Source organism: Hippoglossus stenolepis, chromosome 5 (genome assembly GCF_022539355.2).
Source record: "Hippoglossus stenolepis isolate QCI-W04-F060 chromosome 5, HSTE1.2, whole genome shotgun sequence".
In the NCBI taxonomy this organism is placed as follows: domain Eukaryota; kingdom Metazoa; phylum Chordata; class Actinopteri; order Pleuronectiformes; family Pleuronectidae; genus Hippoglossus; species Hippoglossus stenolepis.
The window spans coordinates 4,910,043-4,927,398 of record NC_061487.1 but is presented as its reverse complement, the minus strand read 5'-3'; the positions used below and the strand labels follow the sequence as shown (position 1 = coordinate 4,927,398).

The following is a 17,356-nucleotide window of genomic DNA, read 5'->3' as shown; positions in this document are numbered from 1 at the left end:
TGGCTCTGTAAGAGGATTTTTTTTAACAAAGTTTTCCTGTTGAGTGTAATTTGTTACTTTACAGTGTTTCAGCTTGTCTGAAAGGCCACGCTGTCCTTCAGCTGTTTCTTTTTAAATCCATTCTGTCATTTCTGCAGCTGTAGCTATTTGAAGTCCTGACTGTCGGGGTGAAAAGCCTCAGCTATCAGACCGAAACGTGAGGCAGCGGCAGCAGCACTCGGCAGCTGCGAGGGTTTTGATGTGGCGAGTGGCGTTCGCTGTTAGCAGGCTCTTTGTGAAACCTCGAATGAAGACGCAGTGTTGTTGTTTCTATCGTTTCCGAGTCATCGCCGCTGTCTGTCAGGTGAGTTATCGCTCAGGAGGATTCATGTCTGAGTATTCTTCTCTTCCCTCCACCTCAACAGGAAAACAAGTCAAAACTACGAACCTATGTGTGCTCTTTTAGAGCTTTAGTTCACATTTCACTGCCTTCATAGAGCTACATCAAAAGTCTGCAACTTTAGAAGTAGAGTAGCATATGCAGTCAGATGGAGTGAAATGCAACGTTATGAGCTGTATTTGTTCTTTTATTTCAGGTGCCATTTGCTTTCCCCATAAACACAAGTTTAGTTGTTTACTAATTTCCAAGTGCCATAAGAAGATGTCAGCAACCCCACAGGAGATTAAATCCCAGTCAGTTAGAACTGAAGAAGTCTTTTGCACGAGAGGTGAAACTCAGGCAGTTAAATAAACTTTGACTGAGAATCTTCACGGAGAGCTGCTCACAAAATGCACCAACATAATAACATTATATTTGAACCATGTAGCTAAAATCAAAAGTTGTAGTGAAAGATTCTGTTGTAGGATCCTATAAAGACTGTCAGCATGAAAACAAACTAGAATGCTGCTCAGAGAGCTCATACCTCCTCTAGGCCTAACGCCTGAGCCCAAGTTACAAGTGACCAATCACTGACCAGCAACCAGGTAGGCTGTCAGTCAAACTGGCCAATCACAACAGCTCACCTGTAACTTATCAGACCCATGCATCATAATAGGTCAGTCAGGCAAAACTGGGTGAGTGACTGGAATAAAGGCAGTAAATCAGATTAACAAGATATAATCCTTAAGGTTTGAGTCTTGTTTGATTTGGTGACACCTGTTTTTACTGTTGGGACAGTGTGTGTAGTTTTAAATGTTTCAAATTTCACCAGCAGCTGGTGTGGAACAATCTCACCTCCTTTTAATAAAGAAGTTGGAGGTTGTGCAGTCTGTAGCCTGCAGCTCACGTTGTTTTATTTCCCCTTAAATGATCTGATTATGACCTTGTCTTATTGTGTCTTTTTCACCCCCCAAAAAAGCAGCTAATTGGCAATAAGATATATTTGGTTTGCACACACACAACTGTGATGAGACTGTGGTAGAGTGAACAGTGAGAGAACATTACAAACTGTAATGCTAAATTGAAACACACGCCTCATTGGATTTGAGAGCAGTTTCAAGACTCAGCCTCTCTCTCTCTCCCTGTGTGGGAAAGATGTGCTTATTTTGTGTCTTGTGTGTTTGTGTGCTCTGTCCAGGTCTTCATGATGGAGAGGAAGTCACGTTGTCGCTCCGGTCTTATCTTATTATATTCGTCTTACCTGAAGTAGCTTGATGTTCTCCTGAAACTTATTCTGCATTAATGTTTATCTAATGCTGTCATCCTGATACTGTTTTGTTGCTTTATTCTGTACATACAACACCTCCGACCCTGTACAGACCTGGTATTAACATCCTTCCTGGGAGATACGATCACAATTTATATGCAAATAATGTGACTGTTAGTGTTTGTGAAGACAAAATGATGCTGTTTTTACTCAGTCTGACTTTGTGTCTGTTGGCGGGAGTGAGAGAGAGGGAGAGAGAGAAAGCAGAGTCAGGAGGGACTGAATGGATGAATGTGCACAGCTATGAAGACAGTTTTTACCAATTTAATCAATCAGTATGTGTTGATCAGTGGTAATATTGTGGCGGTGATTACAAACAAATCAATGTAGAGACACTGAGAAGTGTAAAAATAGATTTGAGTCATTGTGAAACTGGAGCAGGTCAGAGGACGCCAGCTGAGTAGGCGGTCCTTCATGTGTGACCCAGGATGGACTCACATTTCGACAGCAAAAAGAATGTGAGCACATGCGTCCCAGGCCACCTCTGAATGTGGTCTGAGTGTTCAGACCTCAGACTGCAATCAGGCTGCATTTGGGTGTGTTGATACCTGAAGTTACTGCTGACCACACGTGATCAGATCCTTCAGTAAGGATGTTAACACCAAATCTGAACAGGGTCTCTGTTGCTCTTTCTGAGGATTTTTCAGCTTTTATCCCTTTTTTTGTTATCTGAATTGAGCATCTCGGGACAGAGGTGTCGGGTGCTCTATAAACGGTAAACCCCCTGAGGCAAATTTGTAACCTGTGATATTGGACTAAGTGAATAAAATGTACTTGGCTTGCCTATATAGACGGATAGTTACTAATTGTAAATACTTAAAATGGCTTTAAGAGCTTTAAGCAAAATGATTCACTCAAAAAGAAAAACCTAAGTAGTTATTTTTTTTGAATCTAGATTTAAAAGATTGAAGTTTCTTTCTAAAAACACAGCTCAGATCTTAGTGTTGCAGTTTTGAAGAAGCTCATAATTGCGTGTGACAGGCTGCATTAACACGACTGCTGCGTTCTGTCTGATCCCCGTGGAAACCCACCCCATTAGCCTTACAGCTACACACAAGTGAATAATAATCCATCTCATCTCTGTCATTGCACCGCTGTGATGAGGCTAATCACCTCCTGCTCTTCCTCTTTGTGTCTGTGAGCTCTGTGGAAGTAGCAGTCCACTTCATATCTAAAGGGTCAAAGGTCACAGTGGAAGGTGCTGATGCCTGGCCAGCCAGCGACATGCAGAGGGGAGGACATTTGAACCCTCGTCCCTTGGAGTGTTGTACTATCTGACACAAAGGTCAGGGGATGGAAGCTGTGCAAACACACACAAACACACACACACACACACACACCCATACAGAACCACAGAGGAGTGAGACTGACTTCACAGGGATGAATTATATTACAAGAAAAATGAAGTCATTGGCTGAATGTACAGATAGTGAGCTTTCAATTCAAAAGAATATATTCACTCCTGCTCTTCGAATATCAGGAATTGGGAAGTCACATGCTTAGTCTGTCATGCTTGCCTATTATACAATCTATCTAAATCTTTTTTTATCTGACATTTTTTAACATTTCACCAACTTTTTCAATATGCTAGGTTATTAAAACATTGCTAAGATAGCTTTAGGCCTTGCTAACACAACTTTAAATGGATATTTTCCTCTCTGTCCAGACCAAATAGTGTGCAGATTAGTTTTGGCGTGTCACTTTCTGGTGGCCTTCACACTGATGTCAGTGTAAAGGTAGATTAAAGCTCAAATCAACATAAGGTGTCAGAGCAGCGGTGAAACAGCGGCTGTCTTTTTGTTTTTTTAAACATCACAGGCCCACTTTTCTACGTCAGTGATCCTGAAGTCTCTGAGCTGCTGAGATCAGAGCTGTTGCTGCAGGAATAGCCCCGGAGCTTTCTGCAGTAATCAGGATCCAGGCTGCATGTAGATGATACAAGAGACGCCACTCGCTACCAGGTATCCCATGGTAACCACAGAGGGCGACGGCAGGTTTCTGTTTGCTTGTTAGCTGCAGCTCATCGCCGGCCCTGTGTAATTCTCCATCTGCAACAGCACAGTAGGATGAAAACGCCTCTGTCTCTCGTTGGTGTAAGTCTGAGCAGAGCATGCTGGGAGAAGACGGCCGTGCAGTATGTGAGCTGTAAACATGACTGAAGTAAAGAATCCACGGTGCAGCAGGTCTGTTCTGTAGCTGCATGTGATAAACTTCAACCGCTGAGAGCAGAGAAGTGGAATATGAATTTCTTTTATTTACAGAGTCAAAGATGGAGCGTGTACTTTTTATTAACTGAGAGACAACGCAGATCCCGAAGCAGCTGAACACCGTTTTTTAACACTTAACTGCACTGCATTTTTACCATAGAAAATACATGTGGCAGGTTGACAGGCTGATGATGTTAGAATCATATAGAGTATTTATATTTTTTCATTTCATTTATTAATTTTAATTTTTACAAGGACAATGTACGATCAAAAGAAAGAGTTATCTAGCTGCTAATTTGCAACTGTTGTCACATGGGCAGTTAAAACAAGATAATAATAATAATAATAATAATTATAATAATAGTTGTTGTTATTATTATTATTATTATTATTATCATTATTGTTATTGTATTTATTACTATCATTATTATCATTATTATCATTAATATCATTATTACATGAGGCTATACAATACATAACAGTCCAGTAAATACAAAGGTGACACTTTTGTGTTGATTTTAGCCAGAGCTTGAGGCTGGTTGTAAATACTGCAAAGCTTCCTGAGTCTCTACTCCACTACTTAAAATGAGAAAGCGGATTGATTAAATGCAGTTTTCTGAACTGTTGTACCTTATAAATCTTGTAAAAGGAGGTGGTTCAAGAATATGAACAATTTCAAGCAACTGGCAGGCATCTGAGTAAAATAAGAAGTCAAAATCAAAAGTGAGTGAATTATATTTTCCCGAGATGTTGATGTGATGATAGGCCCTTGTTTTTTGTATCTAGTCAAAGTCAAAGTGAACTTTATTGTCATTCAGACCATACAACAAGAAGTGCACAGCAGAACAAAGTGTTTCTCCCAGCTCCATGTGCAAACATAAAAAGGCAAGTGCACTTAACACAACAAAAACAGATATGATAGACAGCATAGACAGACAAAAATACGTAAATAATAAAAAATATACGTATAGACCCAAAGACAAACTGAGTCATAAAAGATGACAAATTGCTAGTATTAGAATTTGTTTATAGAGTCAGTAGACAGGCTTAAGTGTGGTCATACCTGCTTGTGACCAGGTTGTTATGCAGTAGGATGGGTGGGACAAATCTAAGTGTATGACAACACCTCACCAGTTAAGCACATATTCTACAAGCGCTCTTACATTTTTCATTTCATCATTTAAAAAAACATCCCTCCAGATCAATATTGAGAACTTCCTAAAGTCTAAGGGGCTGAGGATGACACTGAATGTACAGTAATGTGGTGCATTTAACTGTCTGTGAGCTGTGCTACATATTAAAAATAAATGTATCATGCAGACGACACAGAGAAATGTTTTGCATTTAGAACCTTTCATTATGAGCATGGAGCTCAATGTTCACTCAGCAGTCAGGGCTGTCGTCTCTCTGCCTTTTATGATCCGTGTCACTGTGTGCAAACGAAGTAAAGTTTGATCCACTTAGCTCCTGCTCGAGGTAGATGTACTCTGAAGAACAAATCAAACATCCTGTGTGCAGTGGTGCCACATTTGAGTGACAGGAGAGTTGCCCAATTATGTAACTATTATTCAGGAGAGTGGAATCAGTGTAATAAAAATGTATTTTAGATAATGTTACAATAACAAAATATGTTAGGGCCATATTTGAGAAAAAGAAATTCTAAGATTTCCAGAATGAAGACATAGAGTTGTGATATTAAGAGAAAAACCCAGCCTCTGACCTCTGACTCTGACATTTCTGTTCTCACATACAGCCCCTCTGGATAATTTCAGGAGATTATCCAGACTTCAGTGCATGTCTGAAAGAAGCTTTAGTCTTTCACTTTGCTGCCAACAGTCAGATTTAGTTTGAAAAGATGTACAGAGAACTGTAATGCAGTGGATTTTTTTCACCGGCAGGAAAGTATCTATTATCTTCATAAAGAAAAGCCTGAAAGGAAAGTGCATATTTTCATATATATCTGTTGAATTTTTATTATTATTACCATAGTGATTCCTTTCTTCTACAACAGTAATCTTGGTGTAATGACATCTTGCCTGCGGGGATCGATCTCCTCCCGCTGATCTCTGCAGCAGAACTCTCAAATTTTACTTTTTGTCCTGAATACGGTGACATTAGCACTAAGGCTCCAAACATCCCGCTCCCATCGCAGCAGAACGATGAAATTACAGCACATTTAGCTTTCTCTGTTCGTGCAGTCACAGCTCCAGTGTCATCTATTCATGAGGGAGAGGATGGTGAAAAAAGATAAACTGACGTCTTGGTTGATATGAGCATTTATTATCGACAATCTTTTTTCAATCCCCTGCTCACTGACAAGTGGAGTCCCCGTGTTTATCCTCAGAGTAAAGACGGGGGAATAATGATGAGTCTGAAATGGGTTTTGACAGGACTCAGCGGCTGTCCGCTGATCACCCGATGACAGTTAATGAGTCTGTTATTGTGCAGCAGGAGATAAATTATGAATCCAACACGAGGTCGGACACAAAGTCTCTGAAACTGTTTGGAGATGTTTTAATACCAGTCAAGGCCGTTTCAGTTGGAAATGTCTAACATGATGACTGAGAGCAGCTGTAAGGCAGGAAACCATAAGAGAGGAACAGAAATGGAAAGATGTTGGGTAGGTCGGTTTGTATGTTGCTATGTTTTACCGTCTATTTTTAGGTGCATTTTGTTTTACAAATTTAGAGTGGAATTTAATGCTAGGCAGAGGTGGAAAATTGGTGTATTGATAATAATGAAATGAGTAGAAAAAGTGCAATGGAAACAGTTTAAGATGAAAAATGATGCATGAAATGATGAATGTGACTTATAGAAGAGATGCAGGGACTGTAAAGTTCCCTAAATTAATACATGAAGCAAACATAAACATCACATTGTGTTTTACAGTTTTTTCAATGTTTGAGGTTTGACCAGAGCTCATTGCTCCCTCTACAGTTGCTAAATTGCACCTGACTTTGGAATTAGCAGCACAGACTGTTTATTAACATGACGGTAGGTGATGGAGAGCATTTTGTTAATTGTAGAATTTTTATGAAAAAAAGCGACTACTTTTCCAGATTTGCCAACAGATATTGTTTAAAACTCGTTGCTTTTCATCAGGTGATGACTCTTTCTAGGTGGCTAAACTAGCAAAGCTAGCCATATGGCTAGCAGTGAACATTGACAAAAAATGGCACAAGTATGAACAAATAAATAAATAATAGTGTGTGAAAAAACAGCTATTTCTGTATTTCTACATATATTTCCTTATTTTACTTATAACATTTTTATGGATTGATGTATTCTACATTTCCCTCTTTCTTTATACTTTTATAGTAATTTTTTGTTCGTTATATGCCAGGGGTTTGATATCAAAATGACATTTTCATTTATTAGTATATTTATTTAATGTTATTAGGCTAATACTGTTAATGCTCAGATGTTTTAGGCAGTTTTAGATGTCTAGATTCTTATCCATGTGGGACTGATCAGATGCCTCCTTGATGAAATAACACCTCAAGGAGGCATCTGTTTGGTGACTGATTCATATTTACAGGTTTATTCTGCAGGTCCAAACTTACAGTCAGAATAAGGATTAAGGACCTGATCTACTAAAGGTTTGTGTGTTTAAAACGTGTGCAAACTTAATTTCCCCTGCAAAAACATGCAAGCTGATCTACTAATGGTGCGCACTGAGGATTGCGTGCAGAATAGCATGTGCTGTCCATTTAGTACGCTTGCCTTAATGAATATGCATTATCGGGCGTTTCTACCCTACTGGCAAAATATTGGGAGGAGTAGATTCAAATACTTTGATTAAGCTAATGCAATGTGATTTACAAAGCCTGAAAATAATTGCGGTGATTGTGACTGCGTCTATATTTAATACGTTTGAAAGGTAGGTGCTAATCGGCACAGCGTTACGCACAGATGGCTGCAGTTATTGTGATGAGGAGGAGACGGCGGAGAACGATTTTTTTCAGAAAGTGAACTGCACCTGCTGCTCAATATTGGTCAGAGGAATCTCTGCCACCGCCCCTCCACCTGTTTTATTTGCCGATGTTTTCTTATGAGCTATTTTTTCTTTCGTTCTTCTTCTTATGTCCTGCCATCTTCTCTTAACTTCATCGGTTGTTCTTTTTGTTTTACCCACAGCATTCACTTTCCCGCAGATACTCTCCCATCTCGCGTTTCTTTGCGTTATATTAGTATTTCTTTGGTATAGCTCAACAACATGTTTGTTTGCCTCTTCCATTAACACCTCTAATTCCATGGCATTAAATTTGCTTTGCACTTGCGGTCACTCTGCTCTCCGTAATGCTCCATGGCAGAAACCAGTAACACTCATTTAAATACTACTGCCTCTACCATGTTTGCACCTGTTATCATTTACGCAATTATTTTTAGAAGATCACCCGCAAAACGCCCACCAACCAAACGTGCAATCTGTTATAATGCACACGCAATGTATCACTCTTTATTTGGGATCTTAGTAGATCAGGCCTTTAGTGTTTCATTAGACACAAACAGAACAAGATATTTAAATGTTCATCTTCATGATGTGAATTAAAATTAAAAAAACTAATTACTGCATTACTTGAGCAGCAGTGTCAATGAGAATCAGCCCTTGCACATGAGAACTGGTATGTGTATGATGTACTGTTTAGAAGTGCCATATACGACAGCAGCCTATCAACGGTCAACAGCAAAGTACCAATAAGAATCATTACATGCCATCAGATTCATGAGCTGAGTGACAGTCAAAACTTGAGCAAACAAAGAGGCAGGTGTTATGGCAGCACAAGTAAGTTTAAATGCTACATGGAAACACGATGTGAGTGAGCCAATCACTGTGCAGAGTTAGTTGATTGAGGTGAATGGCAGTTGTAACCACAGTCCTGTCTGGTTAAGACAACAGAAGAACTCTGGATAAGGTTAGATCCTGTGTTCACAGTTTAGATTCAATTGAAATTAGCTTGTCTTTCGTCGAAAATCCCTTACCTTAACCAATGCAGTGAGTCATAACATCATCACACTGCAGCAGTCACTACAAGTACATTGTGCTGCAAGATCAGATCTTTTGTTGGTAACCAAATAAGTTGTGTGCGAATATTTGAATGATATGATCTACGTCTACATCTGATACAAAGTTATATGGCTGCTGTTGGATAAATACATTTAGTGATCTGTTAAATGTGTAACTTCGGCCACTAGGGGTCTCTCTATAACAAAAGACATAGTTTGATGACTCCGTGAAGCAGTGTGGGATCATGGGAGTTGGTGTTTTCACCACCATTGCTGATGGTGCGCAAATCATGTTCATGGATGAGGTAACATATTCAAATTTTATTCACGTTACGCTGTAAACACCAATGAATAATCGTGCTCCATTACACGTGGCCAATACAAACAATAGAAGGAACAAACAACCGACAGGCTGCCAGGCTAGCAGTGAGTTTTTTCTTTGCCATTTGCCCATGACTGAGTTTTTGTAGCAGAGAAGGAAAAATCCAGGGGTAAAGCAGATATGAAGCAAGTAAAACGCGACCAAAATGAAAGGTCCCGTTACCTTTAGTAAAACTGGGGATTACTCTTTGGAAAGTGCTCAAGTCAGCAAATTATATAACATAGGTCTCATTGGTATTAGACATTTTGATGAAGAATTGTTACATTTTATATTTTCAAAGATCATGGTTTGGCTTAAAATGAAAATTTGGGAGTTTTCGACTCTCCTGTAGGACAGCGTCAGATATTGTGTTCCTCTGCAGATTTTATGGCTCTATAAAGACTCTGCTCCAAATGGCTACGACTCATCATTACACCCGTGAGAGGGCTTTGTAACTTTTAACAATTCATGATTTTTGGGGCTTTTTTTTGTTTCTCCAAGTTTGTGAGTGTCAGGGCTGATTTTTCCATCACCCAGCAGGGGATCTTGTCTTTGTTGCTGTCGCACATGTGACAGATTTCATTCTTTTACTTTTTTTAAGAGAGAGAAGTTTAAACAATAAGCATCATCAGCGCCACGCAGGGCTGCTCCCCGCTCGCTGTTGTTCCACCTCCTCATGAATTTATTCAAATCCAATTACACCCTCTGCAGCCTTTTGCCACGTTAATTTCTGTTTGTTATTTTTTTCCTTCGGTTTTCTTTTTTTCTCTTTCATTCCGATGCAGTTTGTTCATAACGCCCATGAATATATGCTCTACTTAATGAAGCATTGAGAATTAATTTGGATTTTGAAGGCTCCTTAGGTAAGCATTCTACACTGCAGGCACAACAGTATGTCTGCATAATAGGCCTGTTTCCAGTATCTAAACGAGCTTCATGAGCGAGCAGAAAGAAGAAAGGAGTCACTCAGCAAACAGATGGAGATGAAGTTACAGTCTGCAGTTTGTGTTCATTAAAGTGTTTCACACTGAGACAACACCTCCTGAAATTCACTCACTCTACTTTTCTTTTAAAGTTTGCCTTCAAATTTCACAGCTGGGATTTTAACTTTATCCCATTAAAGATGTTCACATGAGCAGAAAGATGATGAACCACTTTTGTTGCTTGATGAAGAGAGAACAAGTTGACATACCGATCTTTCACCTTTTTTAAACCCGAAATAATATGAAGAGCCAGTGCAGCGTCAGGAGACATGTGGACAGTCTGAGTCTGTTTGAGCTCTGAATGCTGGATTGTAAGATTCTCTTGTCTCTGCAGCAAAGATTATTTGAAACATCTGTATGTCAGGGAGGGGGGGGTCACAAGAAGGGGTTGGCAGTACTCCAGTGTCATAGTCGTGTGTGATAGTGCACCACGACTTTGATTGTGTAATAAACCATAATTAATCAATAGCCTAATCATAAAATATAAGGCATTTTATTTTCTTCAAATGCTCAGTTGTGCTCTGAATACTTCCTTATACAGCAGATTATACAGATGGAGTGTCTGAACCAGACGGGGGACACAGAAGCAGACACAGGGGTGGAAACTCTTCTTCCCCAAAAAGGGGGCATCTCTGTCGGCTTGTTTTTAAATCATCGCAGAAGGAGCATATTACAGTATTACGCATTAGAGTGTGGGTTTCATTTTTTATTCTGAACCTGTCCAAACTCGTGAGAAAACTAACCGAGCCCCACCAGAACGGAAGGCTTTACCAACCCGACTTGTGTCTGCTGCAGTTAATATAAGCTGCGCTAAGTTTGTGTTACCCCCCTCACATGGCTCCTGCACAGGTCCCAATGGGCGCTGCTTGCCACACTCTATTAGTTCATGAGTGAGTGGGTGTGTTGAGGTTGTGATCAAGCAACATCATTGGTTGACTTTCCCCATCAACCATTGCTCTTTCAAAATGATCTGGCACAAACAGTTTCTATCATCAGAACCCTGTTGTGACTTTTCAGGTGAAAACCAGCGGGTGGAGGCATTATATTTTGTCTCTTCGTCCCATTCTGGTCAACACGGTGTCTCAAGAACACGTGGAGGGAAAGTCTTCAAATTTGAGACAAACATTCAGTTGCACACAAGGATGAACTGGTTCGATTTTGGATGTTAAAGGTCAAAGGAGACCGTGACCTCGTGTTTTTGTGAACATGATAGGAACGCCCATAGGGAATTTCATTAGAACTGGCATCAACATTCACTTGGACTCATAGATTACCTATAAGAGTTGGAGGTGAAGGTCATTGTTATTGTTGTTGCAAATTTGGCAGAAACACCCTCAAAGATGAACTGATCAGATTAGGGGTCAACGGTCATGGTGTCCTCATATGAGTCTGGGGAAAAAAGTATTTGGACTGAAACTGTACTGGTTGGTGGAGGCATACAATTGCAACATGGTATTTGTAGTTTTTTTTAAACATCTAGCGTTTAAACAACATTGTAGCAACAAGACTTTTGGGAAAAATTAGACGAGGATGCCCTGCAAGAGAGAGGCTCGCCTCTAAGGGCCTGATCTACTAAAGGTTTGCGCGTGTAAAAACCTTGTGCAAGCTTGATTTCGACCCCTTAAAAAAACATGCAAGCTGATCTACTAACAGTGCGCACTGAGGATTATGTGCAAAATAACACGCGCTGTCCATTTAGTACGCTTGCCTTAATGAATATGCATTATCGGGCGCTTCAACCCGAGTGCGCAAAATATTGGGAGAAGTAGATGCAAATACTTTCATTTAGCAAACGCATTGTGATTTGCAAAGCCTGAAAAAAATTGCGGGGATTGTGACTGCGTCTATATTTAGTACGTTTGAAAAGTAGGTGCTAATCGGCACAGCGTTACGCACAGATGGCTGCAGTTATTGTGATGAGGAGGAGACGGCAGGAAGAAGACGGAGAGAACAGGTTTTTTCAGAAAGTGAACTGCACCTGCTTCTTAATATTGGTAGGAGGCATCTCTGCCACCGGCCCCCCACCTGTTTTATTTGCCGAGGTTTTATTATGAGCTATTTTTTCTTTTGTTCTTCTTCTTGTGTCCTGCCATCTTCTCTTAACTTCATCGGTTGTTCTTTTTGTTTTAGACACAGCATTTACTTTCTCACAGAAACTCTCCCATATCCCGTTTCTTTGCGTTATATTAGTATTTCTTTGCTGTAGCTCAACAACATGTTTGTTTGCCTCCTCCACTAACACCTCCAATTCCATGGCGTTAGATTTCCCTTTGCACTTGCGGTCACTCTGCTCTCCCTAATGCTCTATGGCAGAAACCAGTAACGCATGCAAAACACTCATTTATATATACTACTGTTTCTACCATGTTTGCACCTGTTATCATTTACACAATTATTTTTAGTAGTTCACCTGCAAAACGCCCCCCCAACCAAACGTGCAATCTGTTATAATGCACACGCAATGTATCACTCTTTATTTGGGATCTTAGTAGATCAGGCCCAATGTGTCTCTATTGAGTGAGAGTCAGAGAGGTGGAGCAGCAGTTTGTTACCCAGATAGAGGCTGTGCACTGCATGACAAAAGTTGCTCACTTACGAATAATACTTACAATAAATATGACTGTGTTAAGAATTTTTATTTACTAAAGTACACAATGTGCTTGAACAAGGAACAATTTTCTAAATATATTCAATGACGTGTGCCAGCTAACAGTAAACAAGGATTGCCTTAAATGTGCACCTTACTGAATCAGGAATTGTGCATGGATGTTGAACATATAATTGGCCCCTCTGTGTAAATTGTGGCCCCTTTATAGCCCCTGGTTTAGGAGAATCCTAGAGCTGCCACTGTACTCCACTGATTCAGTGTCATTTCCAGAAAGTTTAAAAAAGAAAGAAGAAAAGGTGCAGGAGAAGCTAAACTATTCTGACTCCAAAAGTAGGTCAATCTCTCTATTGACATTGGCCTTTAAAGAATAGTTTGCCTTAATTACCTATAAACACCTCATTGCCTGAGAATTTCATATTCATACTAGAATATACAGCAGGGTTGCAATGCACATTGTTTTCATTCTTGATTAATCTGTTGACTGTTTTCTTGATTCATTGTTTTGTCTATAGAATATCAGAAAGTGAAAAATCCCTGCTATAATTTCCCACAGTCCAAGTGGACGTCCTCAAATGTTTTGTTTTGTCCAAGCAAAAGTCCAAAGATTTTTAGCTTAAAATTATAAGAGTAAAAGAGAAAAGGATAAAAGCTGGGAGCCGGAAAATGTTTCATGTTTAATTCGTTTTCTGTCGGTCAACTAATTGATTAAACGACCAATCGTTGCAGACTATGAATTGAAAAAAAAGAAGACTGGTGCAGATGCTCTGAAATCATAACTCAGTGAAACTCAGCTTGTGTGTTAAATTCACTGTCTGTGCTCCCAACTGTTCTCTTCACTTTACATTTACAATTTTCAAGGTTATGAAGGCTGCTGCTTTTCCTGCAGAGCAACTCACTGGGAGACACTCTGCACTTTAGAGAAAGCTCTGATAATGAGCCATCACACAGGATCAGTACCGCTGCTGAGGAGCTAAGCAGAGATTCTGTGATGTTTATTTCATTTCTGGTCTCTTTTATTGCTGAAAACTGTTTTTACATCCATTCTGTTAGCACAGGTCACAGCTAAAAGGAAGCTTTGCTCGTTTCAACAGAGGGAGAACAAACTCTGAAGGCTGAACTCTTCACTAAAAAAAAACAAGGCTTCATGTTAAACAGTCTGTGACGAGATGAGGATCATGCAAACAAACGCACTTATCTCTGCACTTGAGATAGTCACACATTTTCTACTGATTGATGATAGAGTCATCCAAAATGAAAACTGATAATTAAATACTCAGCAATGACCAAGGGTGTAGGCTTGGTTTGGGAAGTGGGGCGATGCAGAGATCATCATCGAAAAAGACTGGATATTTATTTCATTTTATCAAATAAGATATCAGAATGTAATTGGCAATTAGACTTTTTAAATGAATAGCTAAAATTAAAGAAGAATGTTACTTATTACTTACTGATGCCTATTTTTACTCTTGCTGTTGTAATATTTCAAATGTCCCCATTGTGGGACTAATAAAGGATTATCTTATCTTATCTTATCCTATTAACTGGCATAATACATGTTCATTCATTACAAATTTGTATTAACTCCACCAATGAGCTTATGTTTTCATCTGTGTTTGTTTGTTTATTTGTTGTTAGCAGGATTTGGCAAAAAAAGCTCAAACAATTTACATCACATCTGGTGGTGGGGTGGGGGATGACCCAAGGAAGACCCTCTTAAATGTTGGTGTGAATCCAGATCAGGGGGTCTATACAAGTCATTATTTTGGGGCTTTCTTTAATATTGTAAGATAGTTTTCTGATATTTATCTATGTGTGTAATTTGATATAAATATGTGAATGTAGTTAATTTAAATGTGTTGTTTTATAAGGGGACTGTTGGGCCTTGGTAGGGTCTAGGGTCTAAGTTCTCTATAAGCTCTAGTTCTTAATATTATTACTTTCTTGCCAAAAAAAACAAAAAGAGTTTGCAGTGTTTTTGAAGGCCTGAGTTGTGCTTGTCGGTGCAACGTCCAGTCGAAGGGTCAGAAGGTCAGAGACAGTAGCATCCTGAGCCTGAGAGGCAAAATCCAGGGGAGAGGCTCTGCCGACCCTGCTACTTGTAAAACCTGACAGGAGTGGAATTAATTGAAGGCTCATTTCTTGTCTCCTCTGGATTTTAGCAGCTGGACACTTTTTGCAGTGTCCAGAGACATTTTTGAGAAAACTGAAACCTTAAAAGGATTTAAATTCTTCAACTTCTCAGCATGACTGAAAGTTGTTAGTTCAATTGAACATCTTATATGCACATAACTCACTTTCTGAAGTTCAGTCAGAGGCAGACAGCCCCATCTGGAGCGCCAGGTCATTTTGTCCCTCGTCGTGAACTGTCGAAAAGGAATGAGTGGACGGACCTCTTGCTTCCCCTCAACTGGGCATGACTGCTCTCCCTATGAACTGCCGCGCCTGCCAGCCCTAACATTTAGTTTGTTTCATTATGGTTCAATAATTATCCCTTGTTGGTTGGAAAAGTGCAGAGTTATGACCAGAAGCAGTCGCATGATTCGAAATGCCTATAATGGTTCAAATATGTAAAGTTTAACCTCGTTTTTTTTTAATCTGTTGGTCATTTTGGTATTTTGTAATCTAGAGGGAAAAGTTTGACCTTTTCAGAACTCATACGCGGTCGATCAGGCGTTTAGTGTGTGAGTTTGTGCCACATTTTAAAATCTAACTGCACGGATTGTGATTTTTAGAGCTTATCTCTCCAACTGATTCATGTTGCTGTCAGCACTAAGACACCGGGAATGTCACTTGATTGATAATTGACTTTATCACCTATGTCCCCTTGGAATTTACTGAATAAAAAAATGTATCAGTTCATAAAAAAACATTTAGCCTATTAATCAATGATGGATTTGATAGTTTTTAAATGGTACCGAAATGCATCATTTCACAACCAGAGTTAAAATCTTAGCGACAATTAACTGAATTCTGTGCGTGTGCGTGTGCGTGTGTGTGAAATAAAGAGAGAGAGAGGGGGGCAGAGTCTCAGTGTTTCCTCTCTCTATCATTGTCTCTAATCTTTCTGGATCCTTCCAATAAAAAAACAGCCTATAGCTTCCACTGCCTCTGTTGCCTGATCTGTTCTCCATCTCCCGCCCTTCATCCCCTTTATCACCATGTCGTCCACTGCTGCACGTGCACGCGATGCGCAACACTGTACATTTTTTGTATTTTCTTAATCAAAACAAAACACCGTGTAGGTCCATTCTTTAACATCTGCAAATGTTTCAGAGACCTGTTGAGGCCCTCAGTTTGACCTTCCACACACACACACACACACACACACACACACACACACACACACACACACACACACACCATCCCAAAGTGTGTGAGCTACCTTCTCGGAGGATGTGGTTGTGGAGCAGCAGCAGGAGCAGGATGCAGACCGCAGCGGCAGTCAGAGCCCAGGCCGGCCGGAGGAGCTGCATGAGGAAGAGCCGAGAGCCGCACCGGCAGCCACAAAGTCCGAGCTGTGATTATCCGGGAGCTGGTGCCTCCTCACGGCGCCACATCCATCTCGATCCCATCCACAGGAGGACGGAGGCGAGACACAGGTGGCATCTCCGGGATACGAAACCACACACGAGCCTGAATTGATAAATCCAGAGTTGAGGAGATTTAAGAAGCACTGAGGGGCTTTTCTTTCTGTCCCCGGACTCTCCGGGTGAAGCAACCGGGGGTCCTCGCCGCGCAACCCGGCGCGTCACGGTGCTCAGCGGCGACCGGCAGCAGCAGCAGCGGGTGATGATGCCCGAGGTGATCCCCTCCACCGCAGCACGTCCATCAAATTATAAAACCTGCTCCAGGTAGGAAGTTTCCCACTTTACCGCCCAACTTACAGCTCCCTGCGCCCCGGATCCACCAAGAGTCTCCGTCCGCTCGTCCGCGTAAATCCCACCAGAGTTTGAAGAAGCGACGCCGGGGCCGACTGGAAGTGTTCAGCGGGCATGTTGCACGTTTCTCCCCCGACACACTGGGCAGGTCGTCTCGCGGACCCGCTGCCCGGTGGTGATGGAGTGGAGGAGGAGGAGGAGGAGGAGGAGGAGGAGGAGGGAGGAGGAGGAGATGCAGCTGCTGCCACTAAAGGTCTGAGGATCCTCTGCGACCTGCTGCTTCCACAGCATCTCTCTCTCTCTCTCTCTCTCTCTCTCTCTCTCTCTCTCTCTCCCTCTCTCTGACGTCACCGGTTACAATACCGTGTGTCTTGGGGCAAATCCAGTAAGATACACCGGGACCGGCGCGGTGCAACAGGAGCGGAGTACTGTAATGTTGACACGTGAGGGGCACTGCGAGGGGCACCCTGGTCTTTGTGTATGCAGTTTGTAATTCAGGTTCTATGGTGCCACTCTGTAATAACACACCCTTTATAAAACATGTATGAGATGTATTTATAACTCAGATTTAGTTAAATCAGTTCTAGGACATTAACAAAAGAACATTAAATGGTAAATAATTATTAT

The 17,356-nt window shown here is 40.8% G+C and overlaps 1 protein-coding gene across 1 annotated transcript in view; it reads right to left on the bottom strand.

Annotated features, from left to right (window-relative positions):
* Positions 1–17,019, bottom strand: part of LOC118109101 (chemokine-like protein TAFA-5) — a 55,410-nt gene extending 38,391 nt beyond the window's left edge. The window contains exon 1 of the mRNA XM_035155930.2: positions 16,234–17,019. Coding sequence (XP_035011821.1) covers positions 16,234–16,324 — 91 coding nt within the window. The 5' untranslated portion in view covers positions 16,325–17,019. The remainder of the gene's footprint in view (positions 1–16,233) is intronic.
* Between the last annotated feature and the right edge of the window lie 337 nt (positions 17,020–17,356).